The sequence below is a fragment of the Symphalangus syndactylus genome, chromosome 13 (genome assembly GCF_028878055.3).
Source record: "Symphalangus syndactylus isolate Jambi chromosome 13, NHGRI_mSymSyn1-v2.1_pri, whole genome shotgun sequence".
NCBI classification, from domain to species: Eukaryota; Metazoa; Chordata; class Mammalia; order Primates; family Hylobatidae; genus Symphalangus; species Symphalangus syndactylus.
In genome coordinates this window covers 47,497,419-47,521,633 of record NC_072435.2, presented here as the reverse complement: position 1 = coordinate 47,521,633, position 24,215 = coordinate 47,497,419, and the positions used below count along the sequence as shown (strand labels likewise).

Here is a 24,215-nt window from a genome sequence, read left to right as displayed (position 1 = left end):
CTTCTTTTTGTTCTATACATTTCTTCTATTTGATTTTTCCTGGGTTGTATCTTTTATAATTGGTGAACATAGCTGCAGTGTTTTGCTGAGTTCTGTGAGTAGCTCCATCAAATTATTGAACTTGAGGAAGGTCGCAGGAGTCCTCAGTCTTTAAACAGTAGCTCAGAAGCACAGATGGGCCTATGGGGTTTGTGACTGGCAACTGCAAAGAGGGCAATGTTATGAGACTAAGCCCTGAATCAGGGTCTTTGCTGACTCTGCGTGGTGTCAGAATTCAAATGTTAGACATTGAGTTGGTGCTAGAGAATTGCTTGGTGTTCAGCAAACTCTGCAGTTTTGGTGCATGGAGATATCATGGAGACCTGGCCTGGATTGGAACTCTTGGTGTCTTGGAATGGGAGACTGTTCTCCTCTGTCTAAAGGAGAACAGAGCCTTTCATTGTCGTGTGATTCCAGATCTCCTAGGGTAAGACAGGATGAAAACTTAGAGGAAAGGAACTCTGATGGCAGACCCCCTTGTTCCACAGCTATCACCACAGGATTCTGACCCACTCACAAACATACCCACTAGACATTGACGTGTCCACACCCCTCCCAGGACTAGTCATCACCCTTGGGAATTTCACCACAGCATTGTGGATCCTAGTATTTCTTGCCAAAAACACACAAAAGTGTCTACAAGTCTCCTGGCATATCCCAACCCCCAGACAATGAATCTGCAGCAGCAACCTGTTTTCTCCACCAGCCTAGGGTCCTGGACCACCTGTTCATAATCTTCTCTGCCTGCATGGACCCAGAAATAAATCAGAGTACAGCGCCACCTGGGCCACTATCTGTAGAACAAACAATCCAGTTACACTGCATTCTTCCCCATGCATGGGTTTTCTTTTTCTACACGTGTACATGTGCAGGGTTATTATATGGGTAAAATTGTGTCATGGGGGTTTGGTGTAGATTGTTTTGTCACTGAGGTACTAAGCATAGCACCAAAGAGGTATTTTTTTCTGATCCTCTTTGTCTTTTCATCCTCCATTCTCAACTAGGCCCCGTGACTGTTCCTCCTTTGTGTCCATGTGTTATTATTTAGCTCTTACTTACAAATGATAACATGCATTTGGTTTTGTGTGCTGCATGAGTTTTCTAAGGCTAATGGTCTCCAGTGCCATCCGTGTTGCAGCAGAGATCTTAATTTTGGTGGTGTTTGTTTTGTGGTCACATAGTCTTCCATGATGCTTATGTACCATATTTTGTTTTTATTAAATCTTTATTTTTTTTTTAAGACAGTGTCTCACTGTGTCACACAGGCTGAAGTGCAGTAGTGCAGTCGTGGCTCACTTCAGCCTCAACCTCCAAGGCTCAAGGCGTCCTCCTACCTCAGCCCATTAAGTAGTTGGGACTACAGGCACACACTGCCATGTCCACCTAATTATTTTTATTTTTTGTAGAGGTGGGGTTTTGCCATGCTGCCCAGGCTGGTCTTGAACTCTTGAGCTAAGGCAGTCCACCTGCCTTGGCCTGCCAAAGTGCTGGGATTACAAGAATGAGCTCTGTCATCTGACCATACCATATTTTTTTCAATCTAGGCTACCATTGATAGGCATTTAGGTTTATTCCATGTCTTTGTTATTGTAAACAGTGCTGAAATGAACATGCATGTGCATGTGACTTTATGGTAGAATAATTTATATTTCTTTGAACGTATACCCAATTAAGAGGTTGCTGGGTCCAATGATAATTCTGTTTTTAGTTCTGTGAAGAATCGCCACACTGCTTTTCACAATGGTTGAACTAATTTACACTCCCACCAACAGTGTATAAGCATTCCCTTTTCTCTGAAACCTTGCCAGTATCTGTTAGTGACTATTTTTTTCTTTTGAGACAGGGTCTCACTCTGACCAAGGCTGGAGTTCAGTGGCACATCTTGGCTCACAACAACCTCTGCCTCATGGGTTCAAGCAGTTCTCATGCCTCAGCCTCTTGAGTAGCTGGAACTACAGACATGCACCACCATGCCCTGCTAATTCTTGTATTTTTAGTAGAGATGAAGTTTCGCTGTATTGGCCAGGCTGGCCTGAAACTCCTGATCTCAAGTGATCCACCTGCCTTGGGCTCCCAAAGTGCTAGAATTATAGGCATGTGCCACCGCGCCCAGCTAATTTTTGTGTTTTTAGTGGAGACAGGGTTTCACCACGTTGGCCAGGCTGATATCGCACTCCTTACCTCAAGTCCACCCGCCTCGGCCTCCCAAAGTGCTGGAATTACGGGGGTGAGCCACCGCTCCCAGCTTATTCCAGCACCATTTATTAAATAGGGAATTCTTTCCTCATTCCTCTTGTTAGCTTTGTCAAAGATCAAATAGTTGGAGGTGTGTGGCATTATTTCTGGGCTCTCTATTCTGTTGCATTTTTCTATGCATCTCTTTTTTTATCAGTATTATGCTGCTTTGGTTACTGTAGCCCAGTAGTGTAGTTTGAAGAGGGGTGATGTAATGCCTTCAGCTTTGTTCTTTTTGCTTAAAATTGCCTTGGCTATTCAGGCTCATTTTAGTTCCATATAAATTTTAAAATAGTTAATTTTTAGTTCTGTTAACAATGTTTTTGGTAGTTTGATAGGAATAGCATTAAGTCAGTAAATTTCTTTGGGTAGTTTTGACATTTTAATGATATTAATCTTTTCTATCTGTGAGCATAAAATGGTTTTTCATTTGTTTGTGTCATCTCTCACTTTAAGCAGTGTTTGATCATCTTGTCATAGAGATCTTTCACATTCCTGGTTAGCTGTATTCCTAGATAGTTGTGTGTGTGTGTGTGTGTGTGTGTGTGTGTGTGTGTGGCAATTGTGAATGGCATTATGTTTTTGATTTGGCTTTTGGCTTGGATGTTGTTGATGTACAGGGATGCTATTGATTTAGTATCCTGAAACTTTGCAGAAGTTGCTTATCAGTTTAAAGAGCTTCTCTGCTGAGACTGTACCCATTCTGTGTCGAACAGGAGTTTTGAGGGAAGGCATCCTTGTCTTGTGCCAGTTTTCAAGGAGGAATGCTTCCCACTTGTGTCCACTTAGTATGTTGGCTGTAAGTTTGTGAAAGATGACTCATTATTTTGAAGTATGTACCTTCAATGCCTAGTTGTTGAGGGTTTTAAACATGAAGGATCTTAAATTATATTGAAGGCTTTTTTAGCATCTATTGAAATAATCGTGTGGTTTTTGTCTTCAGTTTTGGTTTATGTGATGAGTAACGTTTTTTTCCTCTTTTAAAAAATTTCTTCTAAAAAAGCAGGGGGATACACGTGCAGAACATGCAGGTTTGTTACATAGGGATGTGTGCCATGGTGGTTTGGTGCACCTATTCACCCATCCTCTATGTTCTGTCTCCTCACCATTCACCCCTCAACAGGCCCTGGTGTGTGTAGTTTCCCTCTCTGTGTCCATGTTTTCTCATTGCTCAGCTCCCACTTATGAGTGAGAACATGCAATGTTTTGTTTTCTGTTCCTGTGTTAGTTTGCTGAGGATGCTGGCTTCCAGCTTCATTCATGTTCCCGCAGAAGACATGATCTCATTCCTTTTGATGGCTGCATAGTATTCCATGGCATATATGTACCACATTTTCTTTATCCAGTCTATCATTGATGGGCATTTGGGTTGGTTCCATGTCTTTGTTATTGTAAATAGTGCTGCAGTGAACATACGCATGCATGTGTCTGTATCGTAGAGTGGTTTATATTCCTTTGGGTATATACCCAGTAATGGGATTGCTGGATCAAATGGTAATTCTGGTCTAGATCCTTGAAGAATGACCATACTGTCTTCCACAATGGTTAGACTAATTTGCCTTCCCACCAAGAGTGTAAAAGTGTTCCTATTTCTCCACAGCCTCATCAGCATCTGTTTCTTGACTTTTTAATAATTACCATTCTGACTGATGTGATATGTATCTCATTGTGGTTTTGATTTGCCTTTCCCTGACGATCAGTGATGTTGAATTTTTTTTTTTCTTTTTTTCTTTTTTTTTTTGAGACGGACTTTCACTGTTACTGGCCAGGCTGGAGTGCAATGGTGCGATCTTGGCTCACTGCAACGTCCACCACCTGGGTTCAAGTGACTCTCCTGTCTTAGCCTCCTGAATAGCTGGGATTACAGTCATGCGCCACCGCACCTGGCTAATTTTGTATTTTTAGTAGAGACAGGTTTCTCCATGTTGGCCAGGCTGGTCTTGAACTCCCGATCTCAGGTGATCCAGCCGCCGCCTCCCAAAGTGCTGGGATTACAGGCGTGAGCCTGGCCGAGTGTTTTTCATGTTTGTTGGCCATGTAAATGTCTTCTTTTGAGAAGTTATCTGTTCATGTTTTGCCCACTTTTTGATGGGGTTTTCTTTTAAATTTGTATAAGTTCCTTATAAATTCTGGATATTAGACCTTTGGTCAGATGGGTAGATTGCAAAAACTTTCTCCTGTAGGTTGTCTGTTCACTCTGATGATAGTTTTCTTTTGCTGTACAGAAGCTCTTTAGCTTAATTAGATCCCATTTGTCAAATTTTGGCTTTTGTTGCAATTCCTTTTGGTGTTTTTGTCATGAAGTCTTTCCCATGCCTTTGTCCTGAATGGTACTGCCTAGGTTTTCATTTAGGGTTTTTATGGTTAAACATTTAAGTGTTTAACCTATCTTGAGTTACTTTTTGTATAAGTTAATTTTTGTATAATTTTGTAAGGAAAGGGTCCAGTTTCAGTTTTCTGCATATGGCTAGCCAGTTTCCCCAGCACCGTTTACTTAATAGAAGATCCTTTCCCCATTGCTTTTGTCAGGTTTGTCAAAGGTCAGATGGTTGTAAATGTGTGGTGGTATTTCTGAGGTCTCTGTTCTGTTCCATTGGTTTTTAACATGAAGGGATGCTGAATTTTATCAAAGGCTTTTTTCTATTGAAATAATTACGTGTTTTTAATTAAGAGTTTATTAGCTTTTAATATAAACATGAGAAATAAATAAATTGTAACATTCTTTTTAAAATAAAACGGCTATCAATACTTGAATCTCCAAGCTCTGAACTCCATAAACAATTTTTTTTTTTTTTTTTTTGAGACGGAGTCTTGCTCTATCACCCAGGCTGGAGTGCAGTGGCCCGATCTCGGCTCACTGCAAGCTCCGCCTCCCGGGTTCACGCCATTCTCCTGCCTCAGCCTCTCCGAGTAGCTGGGACTACAGGCGCCCGCCACCACGCCCGGCTAATTTTTTTTGTATTTTTAGTAGAGACGGGGTTTCACTGTGGTCTCGATCTCCTGACCTCGTGATCCACCCGCCTCGGCCTCCCAAAGTGCTGGGATTACAAGCGTGAGCCACCGCGCCCAGCCACTCCATAAACAATTTTTTTTTGAGGTGGTAGATTGTAATATTTTTATACCATTATTTATCATTTATTTCTGTGTCCTTTAAAAATGATGGAAATTGCAGCACAATATGATGTGAAACATTGCTATAGTAGAGGAAGTATTCCTGACCCAGGAATGCTTTGTTTATAAGCAAGATTCCTAGGATTAGATTTGAGAAAGTAGGAGAAATAGATTTCACATAATTGAGAACACTAATCTCCTTTTAGTTTTTCAAATTTAGATGGCATTATCAGTCTCCTAAAATTATTTGTTCCTTGCCTTTTAAAGCCTGAAGTAAGTGTTCCTAAGGGTTATGTAAGTTATTTCTTAAATAGCAGGACTTAATGGGACACCTACAGGTTGGTAGCATGTAGGATGATGAAGCAGCTGTTCATATCGCCTTCTATCATTAGTGTCCAGTTCCTTTTATTACATGTTAATTAACACTGCTCTTCAAAATCTTCCTTTACATTAAAGAAACTTTGGTGATCAATGCATATAGAGCACAGCTCTGCAAGTAACTCCTTTTAAAAAGAGAAGGGCATTTTATGGAGATACAAGATATTCCAAAGGTTTAATGTAATTTTAAGCTATGATACTTGTAGAAGTATAAATGCTACAAACCTTCATAAAACCTTGCCTGAATGTTTTTCTTTTCCTTCTTTTGAGACAGGGTCTGGATGTCACCCAGGCTGGAGTGCAGTGGCATGATCATGGCCCACTGCAGCCTTGACCCCCCAGGCTCAAGTGATCCTCCCACTTCAGCCTCCAGAGTATCTGGGACTACAGACACATGCCACCATATCCAGCTAATTATTTTTATTTATTATTATTTTTTACAGACAGGGTCTCACTGTGTGGACTAGGCTGGTCTTGAACTGCTGTGCTGAAGTAATCCTCCCACCTCAGCCTCCCAAAGTACTGAGATTATAGGCATGAATCACTATGCCCAGTGCATTTCTTTTGCATTTAATTTTGCATTTTTCTAAGAGATGGGGTCCCGATATGTTGTCTAGGTTGAAGTGCAGTAGCTATTTCTATAGGCACCATCACAATACACTGCAGCCTCCAATACCTGACCCCAAGCAATCCTCCAGCCACCCAAGTAGCTGGAACCTCAGGCATGCACCACCACACCCAGCTTCATTTTGAGAATTTTGAATATAAAGCTTTAATTTTTTGCTTCAGTCAAGAGTGACTTCAAGAGTGACTGAAACAAAAAATCAAAAGCCTAACATTCAGGAGACAAATTCCGGGTGCGCCTGCCGTCCCAGCCATTCATGTGGCCAAGGCTAGAGGATGGCCCAAAGCCAGGAAGTTCTAGGCTGCAGTGCACCATGACTGCACCCGTGAACAGCCACCACACTCCAGCCTGGACAACACAGCAAGACCCCCAACTCCTAAAGAAAAAAAACAAAACTCTCAAACGATGTTTTTCAAAGGTTTATAGCATTCATACTCATGCTGCAGTGCCTTGGAGGGCCCAAACTATATTAAAGCTTAAAACTGCTTTACTTTTTTTTCACTGTCACTGAACCACCATGTTGGTTGGCATTATGAAAATATCTTTTAATACATTTATTTAATAAGATAAAAATTATCAGAAAATGAGAAGTAGCATTTATAGTTCACAAGAAATGCAACATGGACCCCAGTAGAAGTAGATATCAATAACTGATACTTGCTCTGTTTATGACCCCAGACATGCTAAAATAATGCTTGCAAAGAATATGAATGACAAACATTATCCATCAGCTTTTTGGCTTAAAATGATTGCCAATGACTAGCAGCTTCAATGGTAACAGTAGGGAGGAAGAACCCTTCAATACCTAACAATGCTGCAGTCTGCTCCTAAGTGGCTTTAGTTAGAGTCCCTTGTTTTAAGGGTAATACTGCATTGATTCTAAAGGCATATGCAGCAAAATGAGCAGGGGGAGAAAAACTGGAAGAAACATAAAAGTTACATGGTTAGTGTCTTTAAAGTCTAAAAATTTAAACTATTGTTTAAAAAAACTAACATAGTTCAATTATCGGCCCACATCGTAAGCAAATATCTGTGTGTGGAATGGGAGCCTTCACTTTGGAGTGGTTTTTGTAACTGTTTACATTAAAAAGAACAGAAGAGTGTTTTGTTGCATTGACAAGGTCCCATTCTTTTCTATGGAGTATGATCCTTGTTGTCTATGCGTCTCTTGAATTTGAGATCTTTCCTTTTGATGAAAACACTAATTTTGCTGGTTTTTAAGCAGGAAAGGTGGTATTTCTCCAGTCTTTGTAGATGAAGGTTCCATGACATTATAACCCCTCATTTCTCCCTTTAAGAGAGAATGGCTTTAGAGTGCTGAATACCAATGAAGTTATCAGCGCTGAAAGACCTTCTTATAGCTGCCCCACACAAGGCTTTGTCTTCACATAATCTATAAATAGCCTCTAGGTTCTGTGCTCTTTCTTTGCTAAGAGGAGCAAATAGAAAATTCAGGTTGTCATCATCTGCTAAGGAGAGAAGGTCAAGGTAGTGCTTGGCATAAACACTGGCAGGAACATTAATATTAAACTGAAGAAGCTCCGAAAAATGCCTTTCCATTTCATTCATGTCCTCAACTGTAATGTCCTTGAGGATCTGGCAGTAGTGCACATTCCATACAGCCTGATCATCCCAAACCTTGGAGGCAAGAAGAATGGCTCCCAGAACAATCCTTTTCCAGTTAGTGGGACAAATGTTGATTTCAGCGTAAGTTGAAAGCCTTTCTAAGTAAACCAAAGTTACTGTTGCACATTCAGCTGTTAGCTGTGCAGCACTCAAAAGAGTACGAACAAATCTATAAATAAATTTGTGCTCAGGATCATGCTTTAAGTATTCCTGTGGAACTTTTTCTCGTGTAAGGGGATGTGATCTCTCATCAAAAATATCCAGGGATCTATTTGCATCTCTGTTCTTTATGTGGTAATATATTTCTAAGGTCACACATTTTACTGTGGTTCTAAGATTAGGCTGGCTGACTGTTCTGTCGTCTAGAAATATTGTTGAGCCTGAGCTATGCTTTTTAGTAAGCTGCCCTGGAGATACGTGATTTAAATGGTTGCTCTTCCTCTTTTCTCGCATATCGGTTTGAGATTTGCTCAGGAAAATTGTGCTTGCCCTTGGATGGTCAGAAGGGTTTGACTCCAAAGCTAAATCTTAGGGCATCTCGTGGTCGCTGATGTGCTGCAGGTGGTGGCCCTCGCCCGCTCCCAAATGCAACTGGCAGGCTCCACAGAAGCGGGTGCTACCGCCACCGCATCCCTGGATGCCGCCTAGTAGATGTCGGTTGCGCAGTACAGCTCTGGCCCTGCGCACCGGCCCAGCTTGAGGCTGGTACTAGGGGTACACGCAATAGGTCAGCGTGTTCCCTTGGGGCGTCTCTGCACCTCTCGGCCGCGGCTGGCACCTTTTCTAGCCCCTACTAGCAGCCGCCCTCAGCAGCCGCCCCTCCCCCAACAATGGCGTGGCCCAGGCTGCGCGCAAGCAGATGCCTCCTCTCCCGCAGTTCGCCCCCCAACCCCGCGACCCTCCCCGGGCAAGGCTCGGGCCTCCCTGTATGCTCGCAGCGCTGCCGCCGCCTCCCCAAGCTGACTCGTCTGGAGATAATTATGTGTTTTTGTCTTTCGTTCTGTTTATGTGATGGATTACATTTATTGATTTGCATGTGTTGAACCAGCCTTGCATCCCAGGGATGAAGCCGACTTGATAGAGGTGGAAAAGTTTTTTTGATGTGCAGGGATTCGGTTCTCCAGTATTTTATTGAGTTTTTTCACATCAGTGCTCCTCAGGGATATTGGCCTGAACTTTTCTTTTTTTATTGTGTCTCTTCCCAGTTTTGGTATCAGAATGATGCTGTTTTTATATAATGAGTTGAAAAAGAAGTCCCTTTTTCTCAATATTTTGAAATAATATTAGAAGTGGTACCAGCTTTTCTTTGTACATCTGGTAGAATTCATCTGTAAATTTGTCTGGTTCTTTGCTATTTTTGATTGGTTGGCCATTTAAGACCAATTCAATTTTGGCACTTGTTACTGGTCTATTCAGGGATTCAATTTCTTATTTGTTCAGTCTTTGGAAGATGTATCTTTGCTCCAAGGTTACAGTCCTCAAGCTTGGCCCAGATGAACTCTCTACTTATATTCATGTTGCCTCAGTTTTTTCTTTTAGTTAGACATATTATTTAGAATGTGCCAGAGCAGCCTCTATGAGGGGAGCTCTCCTTTGTTTGTACTCTGTTTGCTGTAACACCCAAGGATGCAGAGTCAGATTGATCCCACCTAGAATCTGCACATAAGGTCTGGCCTCTGCCTGGGATTTACAAAACAGGGCCAGAAGACTTTGGATTGGGAATGTACTGAAAACCAACAGAAGGCATCTTCTGTATTGTGAGATGTCAGCGTAGAAATCTTAAAGCCCCCATTTGAGAGTGTGGCTCTTTAAGCTTTTCAGATCTTGTTCAGTGACCTGCTACAGTTACGTGAGAGACTCCAGGTGTAAATAGAATTTGATGACAGATCTGTAAGTGTAAACAAGCATCTTAAGAGTGAGAGATCAAGGCCACAAAGTATCCAGAGCCATGACCACAACTATACCTACCTGTAAAAACTGGAGTAGAGTATGCTTGTCCTTCTCACCCAAAAGCTAGCAAATCAGGATAGGTGATCCAGGTTCTGGAGCTCCACCAAAGCAGTTCCATGTTCTATTTAGAATCAGCATGAATCTCTCTCAGCCTGGCTTATCATTGGGCCATCAGCCCAGGGTCAGTGAGAACCTTCTCACAATCACCTAGATGTCTTTGAGACATGTGAGGATATCCAGGGCAGAATTGTGTGAGGCTGATGAGTGGTTAATTCTGCTTCTGTCTCGGTGTAAGGGAAATGGGTCATTCTGTGTTTTTTTTCTCCCTTCATACTCATACAAGAGATAACTTTGGTTGGTACCCAGATGAGAGTTTCTCTAGTTTGCCCTTACTTTGGTGAAACACAAAGAGGAGGTCTGGTGACTCAAAAGATAACTAATTGCTTCCATTTCATAAGGTCATTCAAAAAAAAAATAGATGAAGCAGTCACGGTCCCTACCATCCAGAAACTTTTGGTCTAGACTAGCAACTGGATACATGGTTGAATTAAACATCATATGGTTGGTACGGTGAATAGATGTGTGCAAAGCAAAACAAAACTTTGGCCTCTTCAGCCAGGTGCAGTGGCTCACGCCTGTAATCCCAGCACTTTGGGAGGCCGAGGCAGGCGTATCACCTGAGGTTGGGAGTTCGAGATCAACCTGAACAACATGGAGAAACCCCGTCTCTGCTAAAAATACAAAAAAATTAGCGAGGCGTGGTGGTGCATGCCTGTAATTCCAGCTACTCGGGAGGCTGAGGCAGGATAATCACTTGAACCCAGGAGGTAGAGGTTACGTTGAGCCAAGATTGTGCCATTGCACTCCAGCCTGGGTGACAAGAATGAAACTCCATCTCAAAAAACAAAACAAAACAAAAAAACTTGGGCCACTTCTTTTTATATTGTTGTGTCTTCCGAGGTTATCACCTGAAGGAATATTTATCGACTGAAGAGTTGTTATTATTATTTGTGTATCTTTTACTTTGTCGAGAATACATACTTATCTTCTAACAAAATTATTCCAGAAAACTTTAAAAGAGTCATTTAAATTGCTTGTTAGTGTAGTTATAAAATTGACAGAGCAGTGGCAAAAACAGATTAAAGTTACATAAACTCTGGGATTTAAGTTTTTCTTAGGTAAGCTTAGGAAAAACAGAACTGGAAATACCCCAGTGGCATAGAGAACAGAATTCTACACAGGGTCCTTTCCCTGCCCCATTTCTTTTAGATTCACCCTTTTTGAAGGCCTTCTTTAGGTCTGGCCCACTTTGGAGTCTTGCCTTACAGAACTGATTTATAAAGGTCAGAGTTTTGGCCAGTAAATCCTTCTGCCTTTCTAGAGCTGGTGCTTACAATTTCCTGCAACCCAAAAGCAGATAAATAAGAAAAACTAACTATACATTTTAACATCTTATTTTTTTTTAATTTTGTAGTAAAACCAGTGCTTACAGAAACATTCCATTTAGCAACTTGTTTTCTATTCTTGCAGATCCAGTAGTTGCTCCACAAAGTCACAGACAAGTAAATATAAATAGGAAAAAATTTCTTAAACTCTTTCTATGCCCCCTCCTCTGTCTATATTTAGCCTTATTCTATACATTTTTTAAAAAAATCAATAACAGAGAAACAGAGGAAGAAGTAATGATGCTGGGCCCTTTATCTAAATCCTGAGAATTGCTGAACACTTAGTATCAACTTCCAATGTGTTATGGGTATTAAATCACATAATGTGTTATGCCCAGTACAGTGCTCTGTATTGTACTCTTGAGCACATAGTACCTGCTTAATAATTATTGCATTAGTGCATGTGTACATATTTTTTTCCAAATGTAGACTTATTCCAACATTGCTGCCTTCTGTTTCCTCTGTAAACTTTAAAGAGCCAGCAAATAATATAAAACTTCAGGATGGAGTGTGGTTGTCTTCATTTGTACCAGAAGTATTTGTGTTGTGACAAGAGTGCTGAATATCAGGGACTCTGTGCTGTGCCTGCCTTCTCTAACTAATGCTAATGATGAGCCTGGGGGGCAACATCAGCATTGGTAGGGGACTTGTTTGAAACACCCATTCATGAACCCTTTCCAAACCTGCAGAATCACATTACATAAAGTGGGACCAACATTACCAAGTGATTTTTAAGTTCATTAAATCTTGAGAGGCAATGCTTAGCTAAGTGGTTATCAGCCCAGGCTTCTCATTAGGATCACATGGCCAATTTGCAGAAATCTCTTGTGCCCTCCCCACAGCTTCTGTTTATTGTTCTGGGTGGAAGCATCCATGTTATTTTAATGAAGTGCCTCATGTGACTCTAAGGTGAGGCCAGAATCAAGTATGAGGGCTTCAAGATACATTCATGAGAGTTAAGTGCCACCTTTGCACTAAAGGGTGGTTACAAGACCTGTTCTATTTGGGTTTGGTAGGGACAGGGCAGTGTGGCCCATATTTTCATTACTGTAGCAGAAATTGCTGGTGTTTGGGGGCAGGGGAGGGCACCTGAGACAGGAAAGGAGAAACTTATATTTTTACATCCATGGAGCAGCACATTGTTCCTGAATTTCTTCTGTTATGAAGGAGAGATATGGGTGGACTTTTTGGTCTTGGTCCTTCTGTCTGCGGGTGTGGTGCTAGCAGGTAAGAAGGTGGTGCTGACACATTTAAGGCAGTTTTCTCAAGATGCAGATGTTACTTCTGTAGAGAATTTCATCTGAAAAGGATTCCAAGAGAAGAAGGAGAAAGAGGAAAAATGGTGTTTTTTTTTGTTTGTTTTTTGTTTTTCAGCTAAATAAGTCTCAGATCAAGAGCTTTGTCCACTCTCTTCTAGAGTCTCACTCATTTAGTATTTGCAAACCTTTACTTTTCTACTTGTGTTTTTCCTTACTAATGAGTTTCACTACTTTTTAAAATTCTAATGATAGTTAAGGGTCTATGCAAAATATTTCTTTCCTATGTACTAGAGCCTTCTCTACATTCTCAATATCATGGCTTCTTATATGCCATGCAGAATTCCTACCATGAATTTATGATCTGCACTATTAAAAATGTTCCCATTGTGGCTGTTGAACATAGAAGGATGTGGATACTCAAGATTGGGGAAAGCTGGGGTTTACATGGAGGATATGTAATGTTGAGGCTCCATCTGTGTTCTCCATTAGCTCTATGCAGAACAGGATTAAGAAAATACTTATTTAAATAGGATGGCATTTATTACCCAGAAAGTTCTGAAAAAAAAAATTGAGAGATACCTGCTATATAGGGTGCTGAAGAAAGACTACTTAAAATCATTATTGAAAATTACAGAACATTGGAGATACCTGTATCTTGAACTTTGCATAAAACTGATGTTTCTGTATGATTGAATTCAGAATATAATTTACTTTTTGAGGGGCAATATCTAGGCAATGATGCTATGTTCTTCTGTATGCATCAGCACACCATAAAAATGTGTCCTAGTGTGGTGGATATTAATAATTTACTTTGTTAAAAAGCTCTCTGATAGGGGGGCCGGGCGCGGTGGCTCACGCTTGTAATCCCAGCACTTTGGGAGGCCGAGGCGGGCGGATCACGAGGTCAGGAGATCGAGACCACGGTGAAACCCCGTCTCTACTAAAAATACAAAAAATTAGCCGGGCGTGATGGTGGGTGCCTGTAGTCCCAGCTACTCGGAGAGGCTGAGGCAGGAGAATGGCGTGAACCCGGGAGGCGGAGCTTGCAGTGAGCCGAGATCGCGCCACTGCACTCCAGCCTGGGTGACAGACCAAGACTCCGTCTCAAAAAAAAAAAAAAAAAAAAAAAAAAAAGCTCTCTGATATTTCTTTCACTACAGAGTTAACCATTTTTCTTCTCATTATTAGATATCTTTATGCAGCTAATGTGCATAAGCCATCACGTTGAATCTGGCAGCTGCCCTTTTTTCTTATGTTTTCTTTGCATATATCTGTCTTTGGAAAATGAAGGCTCTTTGTTTACAGGCCAGAAAAATCAGGTAAAACACAGGCTTTTCCACTTACTGGATGTTTCACAGAATTTTCTTTTGGGGCCAAAAACATTGGCATTACTAGTGAGCTCGTTAGAAAATCAGAAACTCAGACTTCATTCCAGATCTTCTGAAAAAAAATCTGCACAAGATTTCCAGTATATTGTACACATTAAAATTCAGGAGGTGCCTTCTAACTCAACATCTCTTTTTTGTCTGGAAAATACACACAACTCATTCTTTATGATATAAATATAGCACTCAAAAATGTATATGTTTGTGTTTATGCTCTTAATTTTATACTTTATCTAGAAAAGTATCATATGTACACTGGTGTTGTGGATCTTATGCTATTCTCTTCTCTCAGAATTAGAGAATATTTTAGAGAATATTTCTGTGTTAAAAATTATTGGAAAATGGCCTGGCGCGGTGGCTCACGCTTGTAATCCCAGCACTTTGGGAGGCCGAGGCGGGCGGATCACGAGGTCAGGAGATCGAGACCACGGTGAAACTCCGTCTCTACTAAAAATACAAAAAAAAAATTAGCCGGGCATGGTGGCGGGCGCCTGTAGTCCCAGCTACTCGGAGAGGCTGAGGCAGGAGAATGGCGTGAACCCGGGAGGCGGAGCTTGCAGTGAGCCGAGATCGCGCCACTGCACTCCAGCCTGGGTGACAGAGCGAGACTCCGTCTCAAAAAAAAAAAAATTATTGGAAAATTTCAGTCATTTCTATTAATCAGAACCAATTCTCTTTGCTCTGTCATTTCATTTTAATTCAAATAATAAATTCTGCCCATGGCCACTTGGTAAATATATGTGTGTCTGTGTGCTTGTGTTTTTCAGGGGCCATTGACGTTTAGGGATGTGGCCATAGAATTCTCTCTGGAGGAGTGGCAATGCCTGGACACTGCTCAGCAGGGTTTGTATAGGAAAGTGATGTTAGAGAACTACAGAAACCTGGTCTTCTTGGGTGAGAATAACTTTTTTTTTTTTTTTTTTTTTTTTTTATGTAAAAGAGTATTTTAATTCTTGTCCTTGGGAGTGATAAAGATTATACATGACTTGGAAATGAGACTGTACCAAATGATGGCCAAAGAAGAATCATCCTTTCTACTCCTTCTCTTTCGTCTGGTCACTCAGAAATATAATGTTATCAGCTATGATTGTTGTTGCTTGTCGCCTCACATTATTTTTATCCATGTATTCACCATAGTCTATTTTCCCTTCCAAATAAATTCGAGACCCCTTTTTCACATACTGATATGCCACGTCTCTGAGGCCTGGCCGGAATACTGATATTCTGTGCCATGTTGTCTTTTGACTGATATCACCCAATTGGTAAACTTCACTGTCCCCTGATCGCCACATCTCATTAGTTGCTAGAGAAAATATTGTGACTGGATTTTTTCCTTCCACCTGTCTCAAGACAGGGTCCTGACCCACTCGCCCAAGTAACTGCACACGATTCAAGGATCTTTCAAGAACCAAACTGGTAGTTGTTTCAGACTCATGTCTTACAAATTGACGAAGTACCTGTAATACAGGTCTTCGAAACATGGCTTCTGTTTTCTTTTCTTACAGTCTAATCTTTAGGCTCTTCACAGAAACACCTCCCGACCCACGCAGGATCACGCGCAGCCAAAACACACGACTCCAGCACTTCCTTCGCGCTGGCTATCCCTTCCTCCCTCACCTGACGCTCTCGAGAATAACTTTAATACGCAGTTTCTAATATACCCTAAAGGTTTCTCTTTTTTTGTGGAATGATTTTTCATAATTTATGCTTTGCATAAATGAATTTCTGATCCGTTTTTTCAAGAAAATCTTGAGGCTGTGTGTGAAAAAGAATGTATTCAAGATGTTTAATCTTGACCTGAACTTTCCACTTTCCTGAGCTGATCTGTATCCTTCACTCTAGATTAGTGGTAATTCCAGAAATTTAGTGTCATAAAATATTGTTGCCCATGTTTTTAGGCCGGGCACGGTGGCTCACTCCTGTAATACCACCACTTTGGGAGGCTGAGGTGGGCGGGTCACAAGGTTAGGAGTTTAAGACCAGCCTTGCCAACAAAGTGAAACCCCGTTTCTACTAAAAGTACAAAAATAGCCGGGCATGGTGGCACGCGCCTGTAGTCCCAGCTACTCAGGAGGCTGAGGCAGGAGAATTGCTTGAACCCAGGAGGCGGAGGTTGTAGTTAGCTAAGATCATGTCACTGCACTCCAGCCTGTGCAATAGAGCGAGACTCTGTCTCAAAAATAAAATATATATATATATATATATATATTTGCCGATATTTTAAAATCCATTCATCACCAGCAATGTTTTGATTTATGAGTACCGGGTAGTGAAATTAAGAACCTACAAATTTAAAATATTTTCTAAATATTTAGAAATTTCTCTCATTAATTAGTATTTTAGGATTAATTTTCTAGAATATTCTATCACTTCCTGTTCACTAAGCATACTACTAGGTTGGTAATTGGAGAATATGAGAAAGATTCATGTTATTTATTTCTAATAAAGCAGGTATTGCTGTCACTAAGCCAGACCTGATCACCTGTCTGGAGCAAGGGAAAGAGCCCTGGAATATGAAGAGACATGAGATGGTAGCCAAACCCCCAGGTAGGTGAGAGTGAACACAACAGATGACACAGATGAGAAGTCCAAAGGTCAAAAAGAAAGCTGGTCCTTAAAATGTGATTTGGAAAGCTGTGTTCCAAAGGAAATAGTTTCTGGGATGCCTGAGTGTTTTTTTGTTCTTTTTTTTGCTGTCATGTAGGGGCATCTTCTGTCTTATGCTTTTGAATTGTTTAAAGATTCTACTTTCCTTTTGGTGATCTTCCTTCAGGTTTACAGTGAGAGCCAGAGTCCTTTTCATGGCATATAAAAGACTGTACAATCTGCCTGCTTTTCCATTATTTGGGGGGACACACAGATATCTGCATAATTTTGGGAAACTCTATGTTAAACTATTTTTTAGTTTTCTTTTTTCATCATGTCTGAAATGTGTGAAAGTAGTGTTTTCTGTTCCGTTGTTTTGTTTGTTAATCTTTTTGCACATTCCTTCCTGTTTTTATTACTATATTCTTGAAATACAGTTAGAAATTATAAAGTATAATACCCCTCTGCTTTGTTATTTTGCCTCAAGAGTTTTTTGGCTATTTGAAGTTTATTGCAGTTTCTTGTAAATTTTAGAATTGTATTTTTTATTACGGTGGAAAAAAATGCTACTGGAATTTTAATAGGAAGTTTATTGAAGCTATAGATTAGATAATATGACACTTTAGCAATATTTATTCCTTCAATCCATGGACATGAAATATTTTAAAATTTGTGTCTTCAATAATTTATTTCATTGATATATCTTTTTTGTTTTATTTTGTTTTGTTTTTTGAGACGGAGTCTCACTCTGTCGCCAAGTTGAAGTGCAGTGGCGCAATCTCGGTTCACTGCAACCTCCACCTCCTGGGTTCAAGCAATCTTCCTGCCTCAGCCTCCTGAGTAGCTGGGACTACAGGCACATGCCACCACGCCAAGCTAATTTTTTGTATTTTTAGTAGAGACGTGGTTTCACCATGTGGGCCAGATGATCATGATCTCTTGACCTCGTGATCTGCCCGCCTCGGCCTCCCAAAGTGTTGGGATTACAGTCGTGAGCCACCGTGCCTGGTCTATCTTATATCTTTTATTGTAAAGATTTTTTTACCTTCTTGGTTAAATTTCCTCTCAGAAATTTATTATTTTAATTCAATTGTAAATCAGATTGTTTTCTTTATTGTATCAGATGGTTTAAATGTATGGAATAGTAATTTATACTAGTATGTTAATTTTATATTTTGCTAATTTACTGAGTGTATTTATTACTTTAGACAAATTTCAATGTAGTGTTTATGGTTTTTTTATATATAAGATCATATGATCCACAAACAGTAACTTATTTGTCTTCAATTTCAGTGGCTTTTTTTTTTTTTTTTTTGAGACAGAGTCTCGCTCTGCCACCCAGGCACCCAGGCTGGAGTGCAGTGGCGCGATCTCGGCTCACTACAAGCTCCGCCTCCCGGGTTCACGCCATTCTCCTGCCTTAGCCTCTCCGAGTAGCTGGGACTACAGGCGCCCGCCACCACGCCCGGCTAATTTTTTGCATTTTTAGTAGAGACGGGGTTTCACCGTGGTCTGTATCTCCTGACCTCTTGATCCACCCGCCTCGGCCTCCCAAAGTGCTGGGATTACAAGCGTGAGCCACCGCGCCCAGCCCAATTTCAGTGGCTTTTTAAAAATGTTTTTGATTCATCATTCTGCCACTTACTTCTAGTCCTACGTTAAAATAGAAGCATTGACAATGGGCACAATATAGTTTTGCATTGGTGTCTGTGAATTTGATGGAAGAAACACCTCTTCAACTTTTGTTTTTTTTTTTTTTTTGAGACAGCGTTTCACTGTTGTTGCCCAGGCTGGAGTGCAATAGCGCAATCTCAGCTCACTGAAACCTCTGCCTCCCGGGTTCAAGCAATTCTCTGTCTCAAAAAAAAAAAAAAAGAAAAATTAATGATTGTAAAAACATGTAACATGAAACTTACCATCTTAAATCTTTTTTTATCTTGAGACAGAGTCTCGCTCTGCCACCCAGGCTGGAGTGCAATAGCGCGATCTCAGCTCACTGCAACCTTCGCTTCCCGGGTTCAAGCAATTCTCTGTCTCAAAAAAAAAGAAAAAGAAAAATTAATGATTGTAAAAACATGTAACATGAAATTTGCCATCTTAAATCTTTTTTTTTTTTTTTTTGAGACAGAGTCTCGCTCTGTCGCCCAGGCTGGAGTGCAATAGTGTGATCTCAGCTCACTGCAACCCCCGCCTCCTGGGTTCAAGCAATTCTCTTGCCTCAGCCTCCCGAGTAGCTGGGATTATAGGTCCCTGCCACCACACCTGGGTAATTTTTTCTATTGTTAGAAGAGACAGGGTTTCACCATGTTCGCCAGACTAGTCTTGAATTCCTGACCTCAAGTGATCACTCCACCTCAGCCTCCCAAAGTGCTGGGATTACAGGCATGAGCCACTGTGCCCAGCCTACCATCTTAAATTTCCTTAAGTGTACATTTCAGGGCCAGACATGGTGGTGCCTCACAACTGTAATCCCAGGATTTTGGGAGGTCAAGAAAGGAGGATCACTTGAGCCCAAAATTTGAGACCAGCCAGGGCAACACAGAGAGATTCCCTCTCCACAAAATTATTTAAAAAATTGCCAGGCATGGTGGTATGCACATGTGGTTTCAGCTACTTGGGAAATTCAGAGAAGAGAATTACTTGAGCCTGCAAGTTCGAGGCTGAAGTGAGCCATAATTGTGCCACTGCACTCCAGCTTGGGTGACAGAGTGAGATTGTCTCAAAAAAAAAAGTTTTACATGCCAGGCGTGGTGGCTCATGCCTGTAATCCCAGCACTTTGGGAGGCTGAGGTGGGCAGACCACCTGAGGTCAGGAGTTCAAGACCAGCCTGACCAACATGGTGAAACCCCATCTCTACTAAAAATACAAAAATTAGCGGGGCTGGCCGGGCGCAGTGGCTCACGCTTGTAATCCCAGCACTTTGGGAGGCCGAGGCGGGCGGATGACGAGGTCAGAATATCGAGACCACAGTGAAACCCCGTCTCTACTAAAAACACACACACACAAAATTAGCCAGGCGTGGTGGCGGGCGCCTGTAGTCCCAGCTACTCGGAGAGGCTGAGGCAGGAGAATGGCGTGAACCCGGGTGGCGGAGCTTACAGTGAGCCAAGATTGCGCCACTGCACTCCATCCTGGGCGACAGAGCGAGACTCCGTCTCAAAAAAAAAAAAACAAAATTAGCGGGGCTTTGTGACAGGTGCCTGTAATCCCAGCTACTCGGGAGGCTGAGGCAGGAGAAGTCCTTGAACCTGGGAGCCGGAGGTTGCAGTGAGCCAAGATTGCCCCATTGCACTTCAGCCTGGGCAACAAGAGCAAAACACCGTCTCAAAAAATAATAATAATAATAATAATTGCATTTTAGCCATGTTAAGTATATTCACATTGTTATGCAAAAGACTTACAGAAATTTTACATCTTGTGAAACTAAAACTAAATACCCATTAAGTAACAACAATCCATTTTACCCTCTCCCCAGCCCTTGACAAACACCCTTCCACTTTGTTTTTATGAGTGTGACTATTTAAGATATATATATAAGTAGAATAATAGTGTCCATCATTTTGTTTCTGGCTTATTTCAGATGACATAATATTCTCAAAGTTTATCTTAAAATTGACAAGATTTTCTTCTTTAAGTCTGTATAATATTCCATTTTATGTATATGTTACATTTTTGATGTGTTCATAAATCAAGAGACACCTGGGTTGCCTCAGCCTTTTGACTTTTGTGAGTACTGGTACAATAATCATAGATGTTCAAATATGTCTTCTGGGTCTTTCGTTGCATATTTTGAATATAGATTCATTAATGGAGTTGCTGTATTTGATAATAATTCCATTTTTAATTATTTGAGAAATGTAACATTTTAAAATAATGACTGCGTCTTTGTTTTCTACCAACAATCAACAGAGGTTTCATTTTCGTTGCATCATCAACAGATTTGGCATCTTTAAAAAATTTATAGTGGCCATTGTAATGGATGTGAGGTGATTTCATTTTTCATTTTTATTTTTACGTGTTTCTCTACAAATTATTAATTTGTAATTTGGTCAGGCTGGTCTTGAACTCCTGACCTCAGGTGATCTACCCACCTCAGCCTCCAAAGTGCTGGGATTACAGCTGTGAACCACTGCACCCGGCCCAAATATTAACTCTTATCACTTGTGACTTGCAAATATTTTCACCCATTTCTAATGAGGCATTTTCACACAGTGGAATGTTTTTTTTTTTCTAATGTGGAGAAATTTTGAAGTAGAGTGTAAATTTTTCTGTTTTTCTGTTGTTGCTCATGCATTTAATGTTGTATCTAAGAAAATGGTGCCAAGGCCCGTGTCATGACTTTTTTCTATTTTGTTCTAAGAGATTTTAGTTTTTTTTTTTTATGAGTGTAAGTATTTTTTTGAAAACATTTTTTATATATGGTTCAAGGAAATGATCCAACTTTATCAGTGTTAATATTTAGTTCTTAACATTATTTTTTGAAAAGATTATCTTTATTGTGTGTTCATGGCAGCTTTGTGGAAAATCATTTAATCATATACACAAGTGTTCATTTCTGAACTCTCTATTCTGCTCTTTCATCTGTTTATCTGTCTTTGTATCAGTACCATACTGTTTTTGTTATTGTAGCTTTTAATGTTTTAAAATCAGGAAGTATAATGCCTCTTTGTTCTTTTCATGGGTGTTTGATTAGTTATAGTTCACAATCAAATTTAAAAATTTTAAAGAATATTTCTGTAATAACTTGTGCTATTGAGATTTTTATAGAGATTGTACTGAATTTGTTCACCTCTGTAGGTTGTATTGGCATCTTAACAAAATTACAATTTTTGACCCTCGAGCAGGAATATGTTGAAGAATGTTTTATTTTATTTTAATTTTATTTTATTTATTAGAGACAGAATCTTCCTATGTTGCCTAGGCTAGTTTCTAACACCCGTGCTCAAGCAGTTCTCTTGCCTCAGCCTCCCCAAATGGTAGTATTACAGGTGTGAGCCATTGCACTCAGCCCATGTGTTTTTTTTTTAGATATTGTTGGATTTGCCAGTTTTACTTTTGCTTTTAATTCCGAGTTTTATTCGGTTTTGGTCAGATACCATGCAGTGCATGATTTTGGTCTTCTTAAATTTATTTGTTGTTGTCGTTTTCAGACATGATCAGACTGCATCACCCAGGCTGGCGTATAGTGTCATAATTTTGGCTCACTGCAACCTCAGCCTCCTTGACTCAAGTGATCTTTACACCTCAGCCTCCTGACTAGCTGAGACTATGGACATGCACTACCATGCCTGGCTAATTTTTTGATTATTTCTAGGGACAGGGTCTCACTGTATTACTGACACTGGTCTTATACTTGTGGTCCCAAGGGATCCTCTCACTTTTGTCTTCCAAATTTTTGAAATTATAGGTATCAGCCACTACACCCAGCTGGTATTCTTTAATAAGACTTGTTTTGTGTTCTAACAGAATACATCAGGTGCAAATAAGAATAATGTGTATTATTTTGCTTTTAACTGAGAAATTTTGTACATGTCTGTTAAGCCTAGTTTGTGATATGGTTTGGATGAACATGTTCTGCAAACCTCATGCTGCGATGTAGTCCCCAATGTTGGATGTGGAACCTGGTAGGGAGGTGTTTAGGTCATGGGGGCGAATTTCTCAAAATGCCTTGGCACCAGCCTTTTGATAATCAGAAAGTTTACACTTCATTAATTCAAATGAGAGCTGGTTCATTAAAAGAACTGGCCTTTTTTATTTTTTTGAGATGGAGTTTCACTCTGTACTCTAGGCTGCATTGCAATGGCATCATCACAGCTCACTGCAACCTCCACCTCCCTGGTTCAAGCAATTCTCTTTCTTCAGCCTCCCAAGTAGCTGGGATTACAGGCACCCTCCACCATGCCCAGCTAATTTTTGTAGTTTTTTAGTAGAGATGGGATTTCACCATGTTGGTCAGGCTGGTCTCGAACTCCTGACCTCATCGACCTCCCAAAGTGCTTGGATTACAGGCGTGAGTCTCTGTGCCTGGCCTGAACCTGGCTTCACCTCACACTTGCTCTTTTTCTTACCACATCCAGTTTCCACTCTCTGCATATGGCTAGCCAGTTCTCCCAGAATCATTTATTAAATAGGGAGTTCTTTCCTTATGGCTTGTTTTTGTCAGATTTTTCAAAGATCAGGCAGTTGTAGATATACAGTCTTATTTCTGAGTTCTCTATTCTGTTTCATGGGTCTATGTGTCTGTTTTTATACCAGTGCCAGGCTGTTTTGGTTACTACAGCCTTGTAGTATAGTTTGAAGTTGGATAGCATGATGCCTCCAGCTTTGTTCTTTTTGCCTAAGATTGTCTTGGCTATATGGGGTCTTTTTGGGTTCCATATTAATTTCAAAATAGTTTTCTCATTCTCCATCAATTTTTTTTTCTTTTTTCTTTTTTTTTTGACATAGTGTCACTCTATCGCCCAGGCTGGAGTGCAGTGGCGCAGTCTCAGCTCGTTGCAACCTCCACCTCCCAGGTTTAAGCAGTTATCCTGACTCAGTTTCCTGAGTAGCTGGGATCACAGGCGTGTGCCACCACACCCAGCTAATTTTTGTATTTTTAATAGGGATGGGGTTTCACCATGTTGGCCAGGCTGGTTTTGAACGCCTAACCTCAACTGATCTGCCCGCCTCGGCCTCTCAAAGTGCTGGGATTACAGGCGAGAGCCACTGTGCCCAGCCTGCATCGATATTTATCAGGGATATTGGTTTTAAGTTTTTGTTTTTGTTGTTTTTATATCTCTGCCAGGTTGGGTATCAGAATGATGCTGATCTTATAAAATGAGTTAGGGAGGAGTTCCTACTTTTCTTTCATTTAAAATGGTTTCAGAAGAAATGGTACCAACTCTTCTTTGTACCTCTGGTAGAATTCAGCTGTAAATCCATCTGGTCCTGGGGTTTTTTTGTTTAGTAGCCTATTTATTACATCTCAATTTCAGAACTTGTTGTTGGTCTATTCAGGGATTCAACCTCTTCCTGGTTCAGTCTTGGGAGGGTGTATGTGTACAGTAATTTATCCATTTCTTCTAGATTTTCCAGTTTATATACATAGAGGTGTTTATAGTATTTTCTGATGATTTTCTTTCTTTTTTTTTTTTTTTTTTTTTTTTTTTTTTTTTTTTTTTTTCAGAACGAAGTCTCGCTCTTGTCCCCCAGGCTGGAGTGTGATGGTGTGATCTTGGCTCACTGCAACCTCCGCCTCCTGGGTTCAAGTGATTTTCCTGCCTTGGCCCGCTGAGTAGCTGGGATTATAAGCGCCAGCCACCATGCCCAGCTAATTTTTTTTTTTTCTAGTAGAGACAGGGTTCACTTTGTTGGCCAGGCTGCTCTAGAATTCCTGACCTCAGGTGATCCACCCACTTCACCCTCTCAAAGTGCTGGGATTACAGGCATGATCCACCACGCCCAGCCCTGATGATTGTATTATGCTGATATCTGCTTTATCATTTTTTTATTGTGTCTATTTTATTCTTTTCTCTTTTCTTTATTAATCTAGCTAGTGGTCTCTTTTTTTTTTTTTTTTTTTTTAAACAGCTC

General features: G+C 40.6%; 3 protein-coding genes across 3 annotated transcripts in view; 1 reads left to right on the top strand and 2 right to left on the bottom strand.

Moving 5' to 3' along the window:
* LOC129459384 (zinc finger protein 85-like) overlaps positions 1–24,215 on the top strand; it is a 385,447-nt gene that overhangs the window by 13,610 nt on the left and 347,622 nt on the right. The window contains 2 exon segments of the mRNA XM_063616175.1: positions 14,821–14,947; positions 16,505–16,600. Of these exon segments, the coding sequence (XP_063472245.1) occupies positions 14,821–14,947; positions 16,505–16,600 (223 nt within the window).
* On the bottom strand, positions 7,586–10,856 carry LOC129459412 (cyclin-Y-like protein 1). Its single transcript, XM_063616462.1, has one exon. The coding sequence runs from the start codon at positions 8,465–8,467 to the stop codon at positions 7,682–7,684; it is 786 nt and encodes a 261-aa protein (XP_063472532.1). The 5' UTR covers positions 8,468–10,856; the 3' UTR covers positions 7,586–7,681.
* On the bottom strand, positions 14,988–15,665 carry LOC129459418 (single-stranded DNA-binding protein, mitochondrial). Its single transcript, XM_055236145.2, has one exon. The coding sequence runs from the start codon at positions 15,532–15,534 to the stop codon at positions 15,088–15,090; it is 447 nt and encodes a 148-aa protein (XP_055092120.1). The 5' UTR covers positions 15,535–15,665; the 3' UTR covers positions 14,988–15,087.

What these genes read in the sequence shown, in the direction of transcription:
- LOC129459412 (XM_063616462.1), bottom strand. Translation starts at nt 8,467, where the DNA reads ATGCGAGAAAAGAGGAAGAGCAACCATTTAAATCACGTATCTCCAGGG.
- LOC129459418 (XM_055236145.2), bottom strand. Translation starts at nt 15,534, where the DNA reads ATGTTTCGAAGACCTGTATTACAGGTACTTCGTCAATTTGTAAGACAT.